The sequence below is a fragment of the Eupeodes corollae genome, chromosome 3 (assembly GCF_945859685.1).
Source record: "Eupeodes corollae chromosome 3, idEupCoro1.1, whole genome shotgun sequence".
Classification (NCBI taxonomy): Eukaryota; Metazoa; Arthropoda; class Insecta; order Diptera; family Syrphidae; genus Eupeodes; species Eupeodes corollae.
The window spans coordinates 110,455,067-110,475,537 of record NC_079149.1 but is presented as its reverse complement, the minus strand read 5'-3'; the positions used below and the strand labels follow the sequence as shown (position 1 = coordinate 110,475,537).

Here is a 20,471-nt window from a genome sequence, read left to right as displayed (position 1 = left end):
CCAAGTGACATCTTCCAATCGACTTCCAGTGATCCGAACAAATGGATGTTGTTTACATTTGGTGTCAATTTTATACGAACGCGGCCATTCGATGTTAGTCTCAGTTGATTTCATAATCTTATCGAAATAAAGATCAGCTTCGTTTTTCCAATGGACATTAATTGAAGTTTGAATCATTTTTCGAAGCTTAGTTCTGCCAACTTGAAAACGCTCCTCGTAAAAATGCTTGGAACTGGAAATGGAAAGTTCTTCAGTGTTTTCGGTTTCATTGTCAGAATAATCAAGATCAGTTCCCCAAAGTTCCTTCATTTTTATTGCACAAGCTTTTAAATTTTTGCATGACACATTTTCAATTTGTTGGCTCATATTTATACTGTTATTTTTTATCTTTTTGGTTCGACTCTGACTAATACAAATCTGCTCTTAAAGTGCAGTCGAAAGTTGAATAACTACTGCCTCCTATAATATAATAATCGTCTTATATGTACCTGCTTAAAAGCATACAGGTAAAACATATTCTTAATTAGACATTTTTAGTAAAAAGTAATTACAATTAATAACTAGTAAGACCCCAAAGATAATAAAATATTTTATTATATCTCACAGGTAGAATTATGTACTTTTAAAAAAATATTATTTTCGTTACCTTGTCTATATTTTACTTCGGATACGATAAGGATAATATCTTACCTGTAAATAAAGACATTGATTGCGAAACAAGCAAACTTTGAATCTTAATATCATCAAATTGTCACGTCACGAATCTTGTCTTACGAGATCTGGTAAAAGGTTCCATAAGTTTTTTCTACATTTTAAAACGAGAATTCAGGGTGAAACGTAACTAAATGCCAATAAACCTTGTATGATAGCTGATCAATCTAAAATTCTAAAAATGCATGCATCTGAAAATTCAGTAATTTGATATCACGAGTATTTACATTACGGGGATTAAAGTTTATATGAAGTTCGAAGTCTGTAGACAAATACTGGAATTACATTGGTTGGATAGAGAGAGAAGATATATAATGCCGACGACGTCTTAAAAAATGCAGATTATAGAAAATCGGATGAAAATTATAGTGATGACGAACTCTTTGTTAAAATCTTTATCAGTTTAAATATTTGCATCTTTCTTTAAATCTGCATCAATTTTGCCACAATGTTGCTGTTAGTATGTTACTTTTTCCACGTTTTTTATCCTTTTTTTAAACTTTAAGACTATGTAAAAACACTGTGTACCTAATTAAAGGCACCTTTTTTCTTTTAAAGCATGTTTTTTTCGTTGTCGGAAAGTATTTTTTAATTTTCTTAAATGTTTTAGCTTTTGTTAGTTTTTTTTTGTTATTATTTTTTTACACTTTCGTTAAGGCTTGTTTTAACATTGTACCGTCGAAAAGTTATAGCATTTTATAGGAAGTCAAAAGAGGACATATATATCTGCTTCTCTTTAGTTTTCGGCATTTTGCATATGTTAATCCGCCGTAAAGGTAAGATTTTGTATTTACTGGTTTTTGAAGTGTGTCTTGTTGCTTTGCATTACGAGTTAACGTTTGACATTTGGCAGAGTATTCAAAACCTTAATATTTGTGAGGAGGAGCTTGTAGTTACTTTTTGAAAGAGTTAAAAAGACATTTTAATTGACATATCTTGAAACTAAGCGACTTTGATGAATTGATCTGAAAATGAAAAAATAACATAAAAGAAAAGATAAGGTGTAATTAAAGCCTAAGCAAACGTTACTATTAATTCCCACAAATCTATTACTTTATCTTTTTTATATGTGCTAATTTGTTCTAAAATCGAAATGTCATCTGTCAAAATTGACATCCATTCTGATTTGTCGTTTGCAAGCGTTTTCTACTCTAAATTTGTCCCGAATTTATTTAATTGCAATATTTTTTAATTAATTTGACGATTTTAAAAACAATAAACACTCTAAAATGGGGACCAAACGTGTATCAAATAGTATGGTATTAGCTCAGGACAACAAGCGCTCAAAACATGATATTGCTGTGTACACAAACCGGGACAAGGCTTTGCTAGAAACGGTAGCATCTTTGTTGGTATACCAAATGTCCAGAAACTAAGGTTTTATTTTATTACAGGGAGTACAAAGAACTTCCAACTTATCTGCATCGATTATGCTGCTCGAAGGCCATCAAGGTGAAATATATACCTGTGAATTCCATCCAGATGGAGAACTCCTTATGTCGTCCGGATATGATAGACAAATATGTAAGTTTATTCCATTTAAGTGAGACATACTTCGATGTTTTATATTTTAATCGATAATTTAGATATATGGGGAGTCTATGGTGAATGTGAGAACATAATGGCCATGTCTGGCCATACTGGAGCTGTGATGGAAGCTCATTTCTCCACAGACGGTTCAAACATCTACACCTGCTCTACGGACAAGACTCTTGCCATCTGGGATATTGTAACTGGGACGAGAATACGCCGTCTGAAGGGTCACACTACTTTTGTAAATTCGGTGCATGGTACACGGAGGGGTGTCCAAATGTTATGCTCCGGTTCAGATGATCGTACTGTGAGAATCTGGGATGCTCGTAAAAAGTTTCCGGCACAAACTTTCGAAAGCAACTATCAAGTTACTGCAACTTGTTTCAATGACACTGGTGAACAAGTTATCTCAGGAGGAATTGACAATGAAATAAAAATCTGGGACATTCGACGAAATGATATCGTCTATAAGTTGAGAGGTCACATGGATACAGTTACTGGAATATCCTTGTCTCCTGATGGTTCATATCTTTTATCGAATTCAATGGACAACACTTTGCGGATTTGGGATATTCGTCCGTATGTTTCGGGTGAGAGATGTGTCAAAATCTTCAACGGAAATCAACATAATTTTGAGAAGAATCTACTGAGATGTGCATGGTCAGCAGATGGCAGCAAGGTAAGTTCAATTTTGTATGGGATCTAGTTCTTTTTTTAACTGAAATCTCTTGCAGATATCGGCTGGTTCTTCTGATCGTCATGTGTACATTTGGGATACAACAAGTCGTCGAATTTTGTACAAGTTGCCGGGTCATAATGGCAGTGTGAATGACGTAGATTTCCATCCCAAAGAACCCATCATCCTGTCCGCATCGAGTGATAAAAATATGTTTTTGGGTGAAATAGAAGATTAAATAAATATAAATATTTTTTTTGAAACAAAATTTGTTGTTATCAATACTAGGGTTATAAATGAATTCAATTGTATCAATATAGAGGAGCGAAATCCTTGTCGCAAGCCTAATTTTTTAAAACGAAGTCCTTAAGAGAAGGTTTGTGGTACTTATGTGTTTATTGGAAAGATAATTCCATTCTTCTTTTCATTCTTTGGCGCTGAAGAATTTGAAAGGAAATTGAATTTTTTACTGCAAAACGATTCCATTACCACATATAACACTGCCATCTATATTTCAGAGTTAGAAACATTTGTTGCTTTTATACATAACAAAGACAACCACCAAATATAAAATCCGCCCCAAGGTATGCAACTGAAACAAGTCTAGTACACTAATAACAAAAAACTTCGATTATCTTCCTTGGCTCTGCTACTTTCAAAAAAGTATTAGATTATTTTTCCTTCAAACATATCTGTCACTTTTGACAGCTAGACTTTTTCCCAATTCCAAAAAATAAACATTCGTGGCATTAAATACAATTTTATTTCTTATTTATCATAGTTTTTAATCTATTTATGTGCCTAATTATTATCAAACAAAACAACATACATAATTTCAATTGTTTATAATCTCAATCAGAGGACAAACGAAAAACATGGCTAACTTGAAGCAAGACCTCGACGAATATTTGCTTCTGCAAAGTGACCAAAAGAAGAATTTTGGTATAAAAATACCCGATATAAAAGTTCCTGAATTTGGGAAGCTATTTTCACGCAACGAAACTGCTCCCGAAGCGAATAGTTGGCTTAAAGAGACTCAAGATTCTTGTTGCCCGAAATTAGTAAGTTTTTCAATCTTTTGTTTAAAAAGAAACCAATGAAAAACTTTTTATATTTTCTTATTCTTTTTCTTTGTAAAGTCCCGGCTACAGAGAATCGTAGGATTTGTTGCATGTTTGGGGATGGGAGCTCTTTGTTTGACGATATCTACATTCTATATTCCTGTCCTTATGTTTAAAGCCAGGAAATTTGCACTGCTCTACACACTTGGAAGTGTTTTCTTTATTTTAAGGTAAATTACAAGACAATTGAAGACAACATAAAAGAAAACTGATAAGAAAAATGTCTACTTTTCTATTTATAGTTTTTGCTTTCTATCCGGGTTCACAGCGTTTTTCAAGCAAATGTTCTCCAAGCCACGACTTCTCGTATCAGCTTCGTATACGTTTTGCCTCATTGCGACACTTTATTGGTCTTTGTTTGCTCAAAGTACTGCACTCACTGTGCTATTTGCTGTGGCACAAATAATTGCCTTGCTTTTTATGGTCCTCGGAACGGTTCCTGGTGGTGCAACAGGAGTTCGTTTCTTTGGACAATTGTTCAAAAGTAAAGTTACCAATACACTGCCGGTCTAGACATAGTAACTCTTGAAACCGACCCGATCGATGATGGGGGAGTTAAATAAATATGAAGAAAAGCAATCATTAATAAATTGCTGAATATAACACAAATTACCACAAGATAGATGGTATTTGAAGGTAGTTTTAAATGATCTAATTATAAGTTTATGTGATATATTTTTTTGTATATAATAATTACGAAATACAACCGAAAGCACAGTATTATTTAGTGTTGTGTGTTATTAAAGGCTTTAAGTTGGAAAGTAATATTAATTCAAAGAATGAAGTAAATTCAGCTTACCGGATAGATAACCAGGTTGTTGAGTTTGGATGATTTCATGCAGGTAACTCAGAGAACGAAAACGTATTAAGCTGTATAGACGGAGACTTCCATAGACTTTACCAATGGCAGTATTAAGGTGGTCATCCCAACTAAAAGTGCGATTAAAAACTACTCCTAGATTTCTAGCAGTTCTCACATATTCAATGGTTTCGTCGTCAAGTTTCAACGGGTTTAAAGTCGATAGTTCACATTTTTTGCGATGGGGAGGGATGTTAATTTGACAGGGTTAAGGTGGAGATCGCTCTTTTTTTGACCACTGTGAAATGCGGAGCAGATCATTTTAACCCCAAAAGGTCGAATTATCAGGAGCTGCACATCATCAGCATAAAGATAATTTAAACAAGGTTTAGCAACTCGTGGTATCGCATTTATGTAAAGTGAGAGGAGGATTGGTCCAAGGATATATCCCTGTGGCACTCCACTCAAAACATTGAGAAATGTGGACGAGTATCCATTGCCCACAACGCATTGTTGCCTTGTGCTGAGATACGAAAGAACAAGCTTAAAGAACCCCCAAAGTAAATTCGCAGCTTTCTACAAAGAATTAAGTAGTTAACAGTATCAAAAGCCTTTGACTAATCTAATAGTGTTAGCAATGAAACATGATCACATTCTTATTTCACTCAGGTTTTTCCATAATTATTTGCCAGAGGTTAAAGAACCCAGTTTATTTTCAAAATAAAGTCTTTTTGCCGTTCTGACCATTACGACAACTTGATTACGCAGTCTGCAAAACAATTTGTAGAAGTGGTCCAGTTTGCAAAGTCTCCATTGACTGTAGGTGGCATTAGAGCAGAAGTGTTGTTATTCAGCCAAGGTGGACGTGAAGTCGTATGCCTAACGAGAAGGGTTTTAATAGGAACATTAGAACAATATGTAAAGGTTACTTTTAGAGTAAACATTCTTATTTCTTTATATATTAAGTTTTATCTAGACTATAGTTGCTTTAGGAAAATCAATTCGAATTGCAAGACGTAGCAAATTTTGAGCAATTGATATCTCGACTAGCATCGGTGGTTCAGTGGTAGAATGCTCGCCTGCCACGCGGGCGGCCCGGGTTCGATTCCCGGCCGATGCAATTTATCCTTTTGCAATAATTTGGGAATACATAAATGACTTCAAAAACTAATTGGATTTTGATAACGTTTAGTGAAGAAAATAAATTCGAATTGTTTTGTTTGTTCTTTTTTATTTGTACATTAAAACGGCTATTTTAATTAGTTATCTTAACTCGGGAAAGGTGTTTCCATAGATTTATATACATACAAATAGTTAATGCATGGTGAAGTATAATATTTAGGGATCAAGTCTATAAAATAGTAAATTGCATCGGCCGGGAATCGAACCCGGGCCGCCCGCGTGGCAGGCGAGCATTCTACCACTGAACCACCGATGCTTAACGGTACATATTTTGGCCTTCAACAAATTTGTTAGCCGATTCTCTTCAGCATTTACACCAGCGATCTGATAGGTAGTCTTACAAAGGCAATTGCGTACGCCGACGATCTAATTGCGTACAGAACGGCCCGAAAGGTTGAGGTTATTAGAATTCTCTTGCAGCGTGATTTCGACAAGATTCAGCGATATTGCGACGACTGGAAACTGAAAATAAATGTCCAGAAGTCAGAGACAATTCTGTTCCGGACTCCGTTGGCTAGGGCCACGAGGGATACGTGTAAGAATTGGCGCAAGATGGTCATCGTTGATCTTCTGATTTCGACAAGATTCAGCGATATTGCGACGACTGGAAACTGAAAATAAATGTCCAGAAGTCAGAGACAATTCTGTTCCGGACTCCGTTGGCTAGGGCCACGAGGGATACGTGTAAGAATTGGCGCAAGATGGTCATCGTTGATCTTCACGGGCAGCCATTGGCGAGCAAAAGTGTAGTGAAGTACCTCGGTATCTGGTTAGATCAGTATTTATATTTCGACAGACATATAAATGCTGCTCTGACCAGGGCCAGAGGAGCCTTCGCTCTGACGAAACGGCTGTTTTTTAGCAGTCGGCTTGACCCCAGAGTGAAGGTAATTTGCTACATGGCCCTCATACGGCCAATGATCGTGTATGGTTGTCCTGTGTGGTTCAACGTTGCCCCTTCCCAGATGAAGAAGTTCCGGGTGTTCGAGCGGCAGTGTTTACGACGCTGTACCGGCTTATATCGAACAGCCGAATCTTCTTATGTGCATTACTATTCCAACGAGGTCCTATACAACGGGGCTCGAATCAACAGAATTGACAATTTCGTGATAAAACTCGTTCGAGGTCACATTGCAAGAGCTATGTCTTCGACCAACAATTTAATTTTCGGGGCGTTCTATCCGAACGACGAGTATTTTGAAAGTGCACGCTTGAGCGGGTTCATTCCACCAGAGGCATTCCTCTTTTTAGACAAATGCGGTCTGATACAGGATAGATTGGCAGTCCCGTTAATCTACCACGTCAGACGAAGAACCGTGGATAGGCGACTCCCATACAATCGGGACGTCATGGCACAAGGTGGAGCGGAGCTCCTTCGGTTCAGTAGGGCCGTGTCCGAACGGGACCGAACTGATAGGGTGAAGCAGGAGAACCAGTTTTGGTGGCTTCAATCGGCACTTGATAGTGGGTAGTCGGGATGGGGTTTAAGCCTTGGCCGGCTTACATACTTGTTTTATAGTTTTAGGGTTTAGTTTTAAGTAGAATAGGCATGGTGGCACAAAAAAAAATACAAAAAAAAAATCAAAAAAAATAAAAAAAAAAACAAAAAAAAAATTAAAAAAAAAAACAAAACAAAAAAAAACATGGAATTTAAAAAACAAACAAAATTAAAAAAAAAACATACACAAAAAAGACAGTAAAATATAAAAACAAAAAAAGTTAGATTTGCTGCTGTGGTTGTTCTAGTTTTAAGTAGTTTATAGGTAGAATAGGTAGTTTAAGTTAGTTTTAAGTTTTATATTAGGGACCTTATTTAAGTAGTTTTTAAGCAAAAATAAAAAGGATATTGATATTAGTTTTTTTTTTTTAATTTTCTAATTAATACAAAAATAAATAAAATTGAATTGAAGTTAAAATAGATCTTAGGGCCGAAAGGCATTAGTAGTAAGTGTTATAGTTTAACTTAGAGTGTCCGTATGGGACCATTAAGTTAGTTGTAAGTTATGGATAATTAGGATAGTTTTATGAATTTTTGTCTAGCTTTAAGATAGGTTTAAGAATGAATTAATAAAAATGAATTTAAAAAAAAAGCTTGAAATTTACAAATGAATGATGATTAAAAAAGAAACAAAATACCTTGGCTGACAATCGGCCCTATCGAGGTAACCGTCGGAACTTTTTCCGCAACGCATCCCTTTTCGGAGATTGAATTCCGGTTTGAGGTAGCTGTCATCGAAAGAAATTTTACGGATATGGGACGACGCAATGCGATGGATATACATTTCAGGCAGAGATGTGCAAATTAACCGATATATCGAAAATGCGATATATTCTCGATAATATGTTATAAAATAAAGACAATAAGCGTTTTAAACCATACAAAATTGGTGGCAGAATGTAATATATTGGTTATAAAAAGTAATTTTTTCAATTATAATGCGCTGGAATTTTTAAGTCATTTAATTAGATGCAACGATTTTTAAATCAAAACTATCGAATAAAGTCCCCTCCCTATTTCAAACATATGTTTTTGTTTCCATTTGAAGTGTCAAGGAAAAAGAATAAATTGAAAAAAAAACTGTTGCAACATAAGTTTTATTTATTTATTTGACTTTAACTTTATACAAGCAATAATAATAAGAAACAGATAGTGTTGGTTTATTTTTGGACGCTGAATCAAATGAGATTAGGGCGCAAAATAAAGAAAATAGTAGAACATTGCGAAATGAAAGCAATATACATAAACTATCTGACGCGGCGTAAGTAAACTTCTTCTTATCTAATTCTTGTCTTCTAATAATTCTAAGATTCTCTTCCAGATTCAAGACAAATTTCGCCTGAATAATAATGCGTTTGCTTTTGTTTTGGAGCAGATTCAACACAAATACAAAACAAGTCATCGGTCTGATTGTGTCACTGCGGAACATAAATTAGCAGCTTGCCTCAGATTTTTTGCCGAGGGAAACTACCAACATGGTGTTGGAAAAGATTTTCGATGTTCAGTTGGCCAGTCGACTTTTTCCAGTATTTTAAAGGAAACTTTAGATATAATGGAAGAGACCTTGTGCAGCAACTGGATATCTTTACAGATGTCTGATGAAGAATGTCAACTGTCCAAAACATATTTCTTCGAAAAAAACTGGTTTTCCTGGAGTGATTGGTTGTGTCGATGGTACTCACGTTCAAATCATTGCACCAGTAGAAAACAAATATTTATGTTTTAATCGCAAGTTAGTTAGTTTGTTAGTTTTGCCTATAAAGTACTACTTTAAAATTATTTTTATTTTAGATTTGCGACTACAAAATGAGAATAAGAGTCGTTAATGCTAACTACCAGGGAGCAAACCACGACTCTCGTGTTTGGGCTTTGAGTCCTGAACGACGGTATTTCGAAAGAAATCATTTAAGTACAAGAAATAGCTGGTTGCTAGATAAACATTTTTTTGACAACAATACCGACCATCTGAATTTGTTTCTTTTTGAAGGTGATTCAGGATATCCATTGGAGCCCTGGCTTATGACATCATTCAGGACTCCTAAACCGCAGAGCCGTTTTAATATATGTCACAGAAGAGCTGGTAACATAGTTGAACGTTCAATAGGATTATCGAAAAGCAGATTTCGTTGCTTGTTAGGTGCAAGACAGTTACACTATGCACCTTTGATTCAAGTTATGAAATTTTCGAGCATGAAGATTTAAACAATACGGAAGAAGAAATTCATGAAATTCAGACTAATTTGCTTCGAAGCCAAGCAGCTACAATTCGAAATGAAATAGTTCAACTCAACTTTGATGCATAAACATTTATTAAAAATAAATTTATATATTTGAAAACAAAAATATCACAAGCCTTCATGGTGTTTGTCTTTGGTTTTAAAAAAGAAAACACTTTCCGCAACAAGAACTTGTCGGAGGACTTCGGAAAATTGTATGTTTGTATCTGCCAAGAATAAAACAAAACAAGTGCTTCATCGCAAAGCATGGCATGCAAATTGCATGCGTTGAGTTTTGTCGGAGAGAATGTCCGATCAGCTGATCGGACAACTACCTTGAAGCAAAATGTCTCCGATTCGGAGAGAAGAGAGGAGGGCCGATTAAATTGGCTTAGTCCACATGAGAAAAGACCGTCAATTGTCAAGAATTCGTTGGTAGAGGACATGTTAATAGGAGATAGATAGTTCTCATGTGTCTGTTTAGTCCAGATCAAGTTTGGAAGATTGAAATCTCCTAAGACTAGTAACTCGTCTTGTGGCTCAATTTGATAGTTTATTTTGTTTATGCAATTAATTAAGTTTTCATAAACGTTGTTAGGAGAGCTTGTAATGTCAAAAACCTCCAAGAGAAAGAACAGCAGACTGAAAAATAGAAAGAAATCCTTCAAAATAAAATACCACATATTTTTTAATTTTATTATTTTTTCTCATATTTTATTTCTTTTAATCCATTGACTTTTTATTACTATATACAGTAGTTATTAGTTTCCATAATTCTTTCTTTTTTGTTTTGTTTCTTTTTAGTTCTTCAGTAATAATAATAATATAATAATAATAATAATATAATAATATTCTATATTTATATGCAATACCTACAAATTAAATTCATTTTTTACAGATTATATTATATAATATATTATATATTTATTTTTTCCATAACATTAAAATATTTTATTTTTGTTTTTGTTTTTTTTGTATTTTATAATAATTTTTATTTTACTTAAATCAATATTTACTTTATATATATATGTATATAGATTTATTTATTTATATCCAATTTGTATATTGCTAAATTAAATATTTAAATTTAATTTAATCAATATTATTATTATGAACTTTTTTCTTTTTGTTTGTTTTATTATTTTAATTAAATTATTTGTATTGTATATATATAATATAGATATTATATATATATATATATAATAGGTATAACATTTTCTTTGTGTTTTTCTAATTCTACTTTAAATTATCTTTTCTTCTTAATTTCATTTATACTATGTTTTTCTTCGTTTCTCGTCGTGTTAATTTATTTTTGTTTTTTATTTAAGTTAACTATTCAAATGGTATTATTTTTGTTTTGTTTTGTTTTTAATAATAAAATGTAGTTAGCAGTATGTTTTGAATTTTTTGTTTTCAATCTTTTTGCTTTTAAGAAAAAGTTGCCTGTATACACATGGTTTAATTTTTGTGTGTTTCATTTTTAGTTGCTTAGTGTTTTTTGTTTTCGTCGTTATTTATATTTTGTGTAATTTTATTTTATTTGAATTTTACGAAAGAGAAAAAAAATTTGGAGAAAAACAATTATTTTTCTTTTTTTTTTTGTTATCAGTACAAAGTGATTATTTGTGTGTCAGAAAATAAAAAAAAAGTTATAATTAAACAAAAAAAGAGTAAAATTAAAACAAAAGACAGAAACTTATAACTTTATTGCTACAAAAATTAGAAAATTAAATAATCTGTACACTTTTTATGTTTTTCTTTAAATATAAAAATTATATAAATTTATGTATTATAATATTTTACAAATTTATTAGATGCAGTTTTTTTTTAACTGACAAATATTTTTATTGTTTTTTCCTTTTTTTTTTGTTGAAGTCTGCTGAAATTCCTTAAACAAAAGTTAATAGCGTTATTGGGTTTTGAACGTTAAAATTGTTGTATTAAAGAAATAAAATATTTATTTTAAAATGAAAAGAAAGAAAATATACTGGCAGTGAAAGCAAACAACTTATTTAAATGTTTATCTTTTTTCTATAAAATTTGAATGGCTCGCGTTTTGGTAGAATTATCTTCAAAAAATTGAATTGGGAAAGTCCATGTTATCCAACTTTTACCCTACACGAAAAAACCTCTTAAGATGCAGCTCGCAACTTGGTATAATCGATTTAAGTCGAGAATAGGGAGTTTCTAGTTAAGTTAGCAACTGCATATGCTCGACTCTGTATCGATAAAACTGGATCATATAAAATAACATGTTAGACCCCATATATGATACAAGTTGCTTCAAAAAACGAACAACTGTCCAATTATCAATGTCAGAGAAAGCGAAAGCCACCGACACTAACTTCTCTCGAATCGTTATTTAAAATTCAAGTCATATCCTATATGGGGGAGGGGTAGAGGGGGAACTTGTCGTAAACATATAATCATTCTTATAACCAATATCGCCACAGGAAGTGAAAAATTGTAAAAATTACAAAACACTTTATAATTCAGTTTTTTTTTCAGAACAACAATGGAAGTGCAACGACATTGGTAGCAGGAATGATTAACAAACGAATCAGTGTGCCTCTTAAACTATTCATCTCGCATTAGGAAATAAAATCTCTCCACTGTTTCAAAGAAATAAAAAGTAAAGAATTTAATTGATTTAGTTTAGATGCTAAGAGTAGTGTATTAAAGTAACGACATCAGTTTATGAACAATTGGTAGATTTTATTGGGGGCTATCATAAATAAAAATATCCCTCGGAATATTTCCTCTACTCGAAAATCGAGAACATAAATAATGCTTAAAAGTTTCCCTCGAAATTACTTGCTATCGGGTAATACAGCTGTGATCTAATTGCATAGAATTTTTGATCGAGGAAAATTTATTATCCCCAGAAAAATTCCCGATTAAGGAAACAATTCCGAGGGAACAAAAAATTCCAGGGGAAATCAAATTTCCAGGGAGATTCACGAATGACCCAATTATGTCAAAAGTATGCCTTGCAATTTAGGAATGACCCAATATTTTATCTTGGGCTCAGATTTCATAAGAAGACTCGATCGATTGATTAATGTTATCTGGCCGTTTAGTTTATCTTATCTATATTTATATCTTACTTTCGGATGCGATCAAAAGGTAATCTGTAGTAATTTCTCTCTTTCTCTTTGACCATGAATTTTTTTAATTAATGCATTTCATTTCTGAATCACATAAAGACAAAAAGAAAGTTTTCCTACTTTTTTAAAAATTTGTTGAATGACTATGGACATTGACGAATTATGTACTTTAAAAATTAAAATCAATTGAACCTAAAATGTAGCAATACAAAAAATGGTATATTTTTAAGAGACAAACATTCTTCTAAAAATTCTTTGACACTTTGTTATCAAGAAGAAAACGTAAAGTTTGTGAAGCGATTGTTAATGTTTTATCAAAATTGGCCTAAACAAGTTAAAATATGCGGAAAACTATTTAATCCTTTTGAAAATACGGGTCTTGAACCAATACTCACATTTAAAATGGTTTAGTTTTTTAAAAAAAAAAGCAAGGGTAGAGCAAGAATATTACAAATTTTGTTATTTGAACTTCAACAACTAAATAAATTTTGTTCTTCTTTTTCCTTTACAACAGAAAAAACATAATTTTGTTTTGTTTATATTTTTTTTTGAAACAAAAAGAACAACAAATTATTTTTTTTTTTTCAACAGAAAAAAAACATCATCATATTTACACACACACACACATTTTTGTCATTTTTGTGTTTTTTATTCACATTTTTTTTTTTTGTTAAATGTTTACAGTAAAAAAATTAAATAGTTTCAAACTTAAAAAAAAGAAAATTATTATAATTATTATAAAAAAAGAACATATACATTTGCTTATTTTGTTTTTAGTTTTTTTTTTGTTTTCTATATAAGTTAAGGGCGGGGAGAAAAAGAGGAATAGTAGATAACATATATACATATTCAAATATTGAGATCAAATAAAAAAATATTATTTTATCGTTTGTTTTTTGTTTTGTGTATTTATAATGTTTAACCTATTTAAAATAAGAAATAAAAACATTTAAATATATATATATATAAAAAATTAAATTATATCTTCACTTTTGTTTTGTATCCAAATAAGCATGTTTTCTTTTTTATGTTTCTCTTTTTTGTTTGTTGTTTTTCTTTTCGTTCAATTTTACAAAAGATTTTGTTTGTTTTTTATTTTTAAATTTAAATTTAATACACTTTTTCATAATTGTGTGTTGTTATATTTTTTTACAATTTTATTTGTTTAATATTTTATGTATAGCTAACTATTTTCTTTTTGTTGTTTTTTTTTTTAATTTTTAACCTATTTATACATTTTGTTGTTATTTAATTTATTTATTATAATCCTCTTGTGTGTTTTTATTATTACATAATTTTATTTTAAACTTAAATACAAAGTTCTTCTTCTTCTTCTTTTGCTTGTTTTTGTTTTTTCTACTGGTTATATTCAGAATATTTCATTTAGTTTTAGTTTTTTAGTTTTATTCGTCTAAGTCTAGTAATTTGTTTTGTTTTTTTTTTTTGGTGTTGATGTGCATCATTGTTTAATTTATTTTATTTGTTGTTAAATAAATATATATACACGTATAAAGCATTATTTGTTAAATAGATGTGTATATTATATTGGGCCGTGATTAATTTAACTGTTTGTTTTTGCAGTATTAATATAGTCGTAGTAGGTTCTCGAAAATCTAGTCTTTCACTAGTTTTTGAGTAAAGTTTGCTTTTGTTTGGTTTTTTTTCAATGTTTACCTGGCTGAGTTTTGTGCGATTTTGCGAAGTTCGATTCTTCGATTTACACAGTTGCTATAACGATAAGTAGATGAGCGATTTCAGCGACGCGATTTTTAAGATCAGGTGCCGCACGTTCAAGATTTTCGTTGGCAAAGTCACATGATGGGAATATGTGAACTACGTAGGCGGCTTGCTCACTACCTGGCATGGGTATGTTAACAATTCCAGCCGCCATCTTTTGCTGGAGGTATGTGATAAATCCGGTTTGAAGATTACGCGACTGCTGCAGGACGTCGGCATGATCGCGACCACATGGAAGAGCCAGCAGCATACAATGTTCGTTTTCGTACTAAAGAGAATAAAAAAACATTGAGGATTTAGTTAAATTTTCAAAATGATATGAAATCTTTTTTTTTGTTGGAGTTTCTTTAAAACTCATCTTACCTGCATTTTCTTAGCAACTCCTTCTAATTGAGTTTGTTCCAATCGCATTCGCTGGGCGATACGTAACGGTGGTGTACTGCCATCACTATTGCACGGCAACGATGCCCTCGCCACCAAGGGGTTTCCAAAAACGAAATGCATCTGTACGGCAGCTTGATCGGTCTTCAGAGCCAACAGACCTTGCCACATGACTGGGTATCGCTGAAGAAGCGTCAACAATGAGTCAGGTTGCGGTGGTGGTACTTGACTTGCATGTGGTGGGGTAGCAACTTGAAGGCTTCTACCAGTTGGTGTTGGCAAGGCTGGCACCAAACTGTCATGACTTGGCATACTTGTATGACCTCCTACCATAAAGAATATTACATTGGTTAAATTTCTTTTCTTTTTTAAGAGTAATTTTCATTTTATTTTTCATACCTGGAATTGATATTCTTTCTTTTTCTCTTAAATCACGAGGATCACGTTGATCTCTGAGTTCACGTTCGCGTTGTTCACGTTCTCTTTGTTCGCGATCTCGTTCACGTTCACGCTCGCGTTCACGATCGAATATCTTGGGATGCAAGTGCGAATGATTTGCTGGGCCAGCAGCTTGTGCAACAAATCCAGATGAAGTTGGAGCAACAACACTGTGCGATGGTCTATGAGCTGGTGGCGGTTCGGCTGGCAATTGACGAACTGGTTCGTAATAGCGTCCCGGAACTTCTGGAAAGTGAGGATGTGGAATACGGGTGTTGTGAACGTACACTTGAGCAACTTGTGGTGAATCTTAAAAAAAAAATCAAAACATAAATAATTAGTTGAATGAAATGTGATATTTTAAATTTTGAAACAAATAAAGAATAAAAAAAGAAAATACTAAAAAATATGAAATTATCATTTCGCACTTACCTGTTGCTCTATCCTGAGGACTCTGCAAACTATGCGGTACTGCAACAGTTCTCGGTACACTTCCTGGTCGGCGCAATTCAAGCGGTGGACTAGCCACCATTGATTCATCCAGTTCAACAACATCTTTCTGATCAGTAGCACCAGGTAATAAAGGTGTTCTAATATTCAAAATAAAATATTTTAATTTTTTGTTCGTTTATTTTAAGAAAAAAGTATAAAAGCGGAACAGAAAGAAATAATGGATGACTAACCTTGCAATATATGGAATTCTTGCTGTACCAAGTGCATCTTGAGCTCGCAAAATATGTTGATACATTAGAATTTGTTCGCGAGTAACTCCCCTCATAGCACCAGGTGGAAAAGGCCCTTCACCCTAAAATAAAAAAAATAAAACAATCAATTTAAAAAAAAAATCTAAAATCAAAATAAACACACACATTTTAATAACAATTTCACTACAAGCGGTATCATAATTTGTTACCTACAGCAAAACATTAACTACCTTTAAATTTTGGAAAAAAATAAGCTCATTTTAAGGGAGGACAAAGGATTTATATACAGATCTGGGCATTTAAATAGACACAGACACAGTTGCTAAGAATTAAACCGAATTAAAACAACAACATACATTACAAGTAGTTTAAACCATTATCCAAAAAAAAAGTTAGACTCTCTTGTGAAAAATAATATGGATTTTATTACTGAAACACAAACACGCTTCAGCTAACGCTTCGTCTTACGTTACGTTGGGCCTGCTTCGAGGTTGCTTTGAATGACAATTCCAATATGACATTTCTAAAATGGCACTCCTGTCATTAGCAGCTGTTATATTTCTCAAAATAAAACAAAAACATAAGTTTTGAAACCGTTTATCGCGGAAATAGCTTACACAGCCTATAATAACCGATGGGGGAATACCATCAGGACCGGCTGAGCAGTCATCGTTCAACGCAGATAAAAGATCAAGGACCGTACTCTGTAGCACAGGTATGTGACTACAGCTAGTTTGCGAAAAAGTGTGAAGATTATGAAAATATACTTCATCAACTTCTTGAGGGCTATTAACAAATGACTCACGGAAATTCGTTGCGAAAGCGTTACAGATATCAAAAGTTTTATCTAACGAAAGGTTCTTGTAAGTGAAGTTAACTGGAAAGCCATCTGATTTTTTCTTTGAGTTTACAAAATTCCAAATTTTTTTAGGATTCTCTTTCAAAGAGGTGCCCATATCAGTAACATAACAAGCATATAAAAAAAATAGAAAGAGATTTAAATTGGTTAAAGAGTTCAAGAACAATAATTAAGGATCCTATAAAAAGTTGAAACTGTTTCGTCAATGTTAGAAAATGCTAGTGTATCAGCAATTCCAGAAATGGTTAAACCTTCAGACAACTGCTGGAAATTGGCTCTTCTGAAATCAAAATTATATAAGCAATCAAATGATTACTGTGATTACTTAAGTCAAAAAAAAAAAATGTCCAAAGGGGGGTGATATTTGTCAATATTAGTAATTCCTGATCTAGATTCTAGAACAAGAGTACTAATAGCGTCAGAAGAAAAGACTTAATCGAGAATTCGATTTTTTGAGTTTTTAATACAGCTTGTTTGCTGTAAGTCAGTAAGAAGGACTTTATCGAGAAGGGATAGTTCCATTTGTGAAGAAGAAGGAGAGGCTTCAAGGCAGGATTCGTCTTCGGATGGAATCCAGTCAATGTGTGGTAAATTAAAATCACTTAGAAGTAAGATATTGGCGTCAGAGCTGGACAAATTTATAAGATAGTCATTAATGCCAAGGAGAGATCGTTATAAACAGACACCAAACTTTTTGGAGGAATGTAAACGTTTAAAATGAAAAATGTCTTAGTCTGTACCATTATCTTAACACATACCAGTTCAATTGATAATACAAATGGAAAAGATACAGAGGAAGAGAAATATGTATTTTTTACCGCTATCAGAACACCTCCACCTAAATCCTTTGCATTGCCAACATGACGATCGTTTCAGTAAACTTCGAACTCTTGACTAAAAAGTTCTGTGTCGGAAAAGCTTGACTTAAGCCACGTTTCTGTCAAAACGAATACGTCGTGTGGAAATGATTGGGATTTAAGAAAAATGTCAATAGTCTTAAGTTTTTTAATTTGTTTTTCAAAGAAACACCCTGTTTTTGACTTTGAATAAATTCCTTGACTAAAATCTCTGCGGGGCATATATTTGGGTTGCAAATAGACTCAAAGTAAGTGGGATTCGTTATTAATTTAAAAGAGGAAACGAAGCTTTTTGGTTTACTGATCTTAGTACACCTGATAGATGAGCTGGAAGCTGGGAGATATAAAAATTATTTTTGGTTTCGAGACAGCTTTGAAAGGGATGACGTTGTTTATTACAGTTCCTGTAACGGTGTCACTATTGGAAGCTAAATCTGAGGCTACAATTTGAGGTATATTGGGAGTTCCGGTGGGATCTGTTGGTATTGGGGTGATGTTGACATTTGTTCTTCTTGATGATGGGGTAGAATTTCTAGCAAGTTCAGAGTTTTCTCGGCTTCGTTGCACAAAATTGTTTAGGAGATGAAATCATATTTTAGTCGTAAAATTTTGGAGGTGACAATTATTTTTTTAAGTTTTTTTGATTTATAAAAAAACCGTTAAATGGATTTTTTTTTTTTTAAATATACTTCTCTGATATCACGTTACAATATATTATATGAAATTAATTCATTTCTCTAGCGTTTTTGTTTCATGAGATATTTAGGGTTAACCAAAAAGTTCACCTTTTTTCAAACAGCTATGGTAAAAAAAACACACACGCAATTTTCTTGAGAGCCCTTTCTGCATTTTTCTGCCTTATTATCTGTATAACAAAATGTATTTGAAATCGATATCTCTTCTACACACGCACGCACAAACATCTTTCTAAAAACCTTTTATTTCGACTCTAGGAACCTTGAAACGTCGAGAAATGTCAAAATTTTCAATTTGACAAATCGGACCCATTACAAGAACTTCCTATGGGAAGTTAAAAAATATTAAAACAAAATAGGTATTTTCAATAATTAGAAAATGTCGACCAACAAAAGAAATTCAATAAAAAAACATCTCCATCGATAACAAAATACCAACTTGCTTTATAAAATTCCAACCATATGCAAAAGACAACAACAAATCTACCTAACTAGCCATACAAAAAAAAAACGGTTTAGCATGCAACGTTGTTCAATGTTCATCCATATATCTTGTTGTGTGAATGTGTATATCTATTTCTTATTTCTTTGATTGGCTGCTTGAGTGCTTGTGCGGAGATATATCCCTCGCTCTGAGGGACAAAAAAGATCAAGATGCAAATATAGAGTAATTGGAAATTCAAATTTTGAATTTGATAATGAAGAGAGTAACGTTCTTTCACTAATGCATTCAAATACATTTACATGAGTTCTGAGTTCGCTTCTGCGGGAGACATACCCTTAAAATCGGTTGCCAAAAATATAATGAAATAAAACAAAATACTGAACATTTACCGGGGAGAACATTAGTTTTAAACAAAGTATCACAAAATTCGAGAAAATTGAAATTGATTAAAATGCTATTATAACACAATTTTTGATAAAGTTATTGAATAAAACAAAATAAAGTTCACTTATTTAGTGAAATTTAACACCATTACAAATATCTATACACGATTTATATAAGAAAAAAATGGGAAAAGGTAGAGCCTATAAAAATACGACTAATAATAAGAACCAGTGCAACCACTTTCATGTCTGTGATACACATAAAGAATACTGGAAAGCTGATTAGTTTTTTTGGATGTAAGTGCAAATCATGGATGGAGGGTTACGCTTTAACGACATGAGACAGCATTCAGTTTTTGAGCATTAAATTCTAATTGAATTTAATGGATCTAAAGGGGCGTTTACTGAGTGAACTGTAATTGAAAAACTCTGGGGGGATTTAAGTCTCTTTTTGTGCTCTTTTTCTGGAATGGACATACTTTAACATTTCATTACTCACTCAACTTAAAGACAAACTATTTAGTGGACTACTTTCGATATGGAATAGACTTTTAGATTCTATATTACTACAAGCATTCATGTCAAATAAAGTACTATAGTTTGTATAGTTTTAATTTCTCTATTGCTTTAAGTTAAGTTTATATGCCTGTTTTTGTTTTATCTAGTTTATTTTTAAGGAACAATACTACCAAAAAACTATCTAAATCATATTTTTATACTAAATATAATAACTACATATAAATTGTGTTTAATAAGCTTTACCGCTGTAATAGGTGTCGCCTGCTGATGGGCAGGCGGTGGACTTTGGGAACGAGTTGAACTATAATTTCCAATTTCGTGCTGCGTCCATTTTTGAAGGAAATTTATTTGTGTTAGTAATTTGTTCATAAATAAATTATTATAATTTAAAGGTTAGGAGGAGAGAAAATAGGAAAACAAAAAAAAAGGATAAACAAAACTTACAATATTTGCTTCAAAAGCAGGAACTGGCAGACCAGGTTGCAACAAGTGCCTTGATTGTCCTTGTGGGCTAATTGGTGGCACGGTCGCCCTAAGACTGCTTGCACCTAAGAAGAGAATGATTCAAAAATTAGTATGTTAAAAAACATAGGCTCAGGCATTGAAGCTT

The 20,471-nt window shown here is 32.7% G+C and overlaps 3 protein-coding genes, 1 long non-coding RNA gene and 2 other non-coding genes across 11 annotated transcripts in view; 4 read left to right on the top strand and 2 right to left on the bottom strand.

Moving 5' to 3' along the window:
* The first annotated feature begins 1,831 nt into the window (after positions 1–1,831).
* LOC129949816 (U5 small nuclear ribonucleoprotein 40 kDa protein) lies at positions 1,832–3,188 on the top strand. Its single transcript, XM_056061475.1, has 4 exons — positions 1,832–2,048; positions 2,106–2,235; positions 2,298–2,923; positions 2,979–3,188. The coding sequence occupies exons 1-4, from the start codon at positions 1,941–1,943 to the stop codon at positions 3,156–3,158; spliced, it is 1,044 nt and encodes a 347-aa protein (XP_055917450.1). The 5' UTR covers positions 1,832–1,940; the 3' UTR covers positions 3,159–3,188.
* Positions 3,189–3,622: 434 nt separating this feature from the next.
* Positions 3,623–4,761, top strand: LOC129950188 (uncharacterized). The gene is made up of 3 exons (XM_056062036.1): positions 3,623–3,981; positions 4,060–4,211; positions 4,284–4,761. The coding sequence occupies exons 1-3, from the start codon at positions 3,796–3,798 to the stop codon at positions 4,552–4,554; spliced, it is 609 nt and encodes a 202-aa protein (XP_055918011.1). The 5' UTR covers positions 3,623–3,795; the 3' UTR covers positions 4,555–4,761.
* Positions 4,762–5,889: 1,128 nt separating this feature from the next.
* Trnag-gcc (transfer RNA glycine (anticodon GCC)) lies at positions 5,890–5,960 on the top strand. Its single transcript has one exon. It is a non-coding gene; the product is annotated as a tRNA-Gly (tRNA).
* A 247-nt stretch (positions 5,961–6,207) lies between these two features.
* On the bottom strand, positions 6,208–6,278 carry Trnag-gcc (transfer RNA glycine (anticodon GCC)). Its single transcript has one exon. It is a non-coding gene; the product is annotated as a tRNA-Gly (tRNA).
* Positions 6,279–8,668: 2,390 nt separating this feature from the next.
* LOC129952580 (uncharacterized) lies at positions 8,669–10,326 on the top strand. 2 transcript variants are annotated; one of them, XR_008782341.1, is made up of 3 exons: positions 8,669–8,781; positions 8,842–9,252; positions 9,312–10,326. It is a non-coding gene; the product is annotated as an uncharacterized LOC129952580 (long non-coding RNA). The 2 variants fall into 2 exon arrangements; XR_008782340.1 differs by having other exon boundaries at positions 8,842–10,326.
* A 2,086-nt stretch (positions 10,327–12,412) lies between these two features.
* Positions 12,413–20,471, bottom strand: part of LOC129952579 (protein split ends) — a 206,651-nt gene continuing 198,592 nt past the window's right edge. For 4 of the 5 annotated variants that reach the window (XM_056065234.1, XM_056065232.1, XM_056065235.1 and 1 more), the window contains 7 exons: positions 20,306–20,409; positions 20,105–20,182; positions 16,083–16,204; positions 15,832–15,989; positions 15,361–15,708; positions 14,944–15,287; positions 12,413–14,848 (listed from right to left, as the gene is read on the bottom strand). In XM_056065234.1, coding sequence (XP_055921209.1) covers positions 14,561–14,848; positions 14,944–15,287; positions 15,361–15,708; positions 15,832–15,989; positions 16,083–16,204; positions 20,105–20,182; positions 20,306–20,409 — 1,442 coding nt within the window. In that variant the 3' untranslated portion in view covers positions 12,413–14,560. The remainder of the gene's footprint in view (positions 14,849–14,943; positions 15,288–15,360; positions 15,709–15,831; positions 15,990–16,082; positions 16,205–20,104; positions 20,183–20,305; positions 20,410–20,471) is intronic. The other variant, XM_056065233.1, reaches the window with a different exon arrangement.

Bases quoted from the DNA above. Each gene is read 5' to 3' on its own strand.
- LOC129950188 (XM_056062036.1), top strand. From the start codon at position 3,796: ATGGCTAACTTGAAGCAAGACCTCGACGAATATTTGCTTCTGCAAAGT. The intron at 3,982-4,059 runs GTAAGTTTTTCA...TTCTTTGTAAAG, and splicing joins ATTCTTGTTGCCCGAAATTA to TCCCGGCTACAGAGAATCGT. The intron at 4,212-4,283 runs GTAAATTACAAG...TTCTATTTATAG, and splicing joins AGTGTTTTCTTTATTTTAAG to TTTTTGCTTTCTATCCGGGT.
- LOC129949816 (XM_056061475.1), top strand. From the start codon at position 1,941: ATGGGGACCAAACGTGTATCAAATAGTATGGTATTAGCTCAGGACAAC. The intron at 2,236-2,297 runs GTAAGTTTATTC...TCGATAATTTAG, and splicing joins CGGATATGATAGACAAATAT to ATATATGGGGAGTCTATGGT. The intron at 2,924-2,978 runs GTAAGTTCAATT...AATCTCTTGCAG, and splicing joins GGTCAGCAGATGGCAGCAAG to ATATCGGCTGGTTCTTCTGA.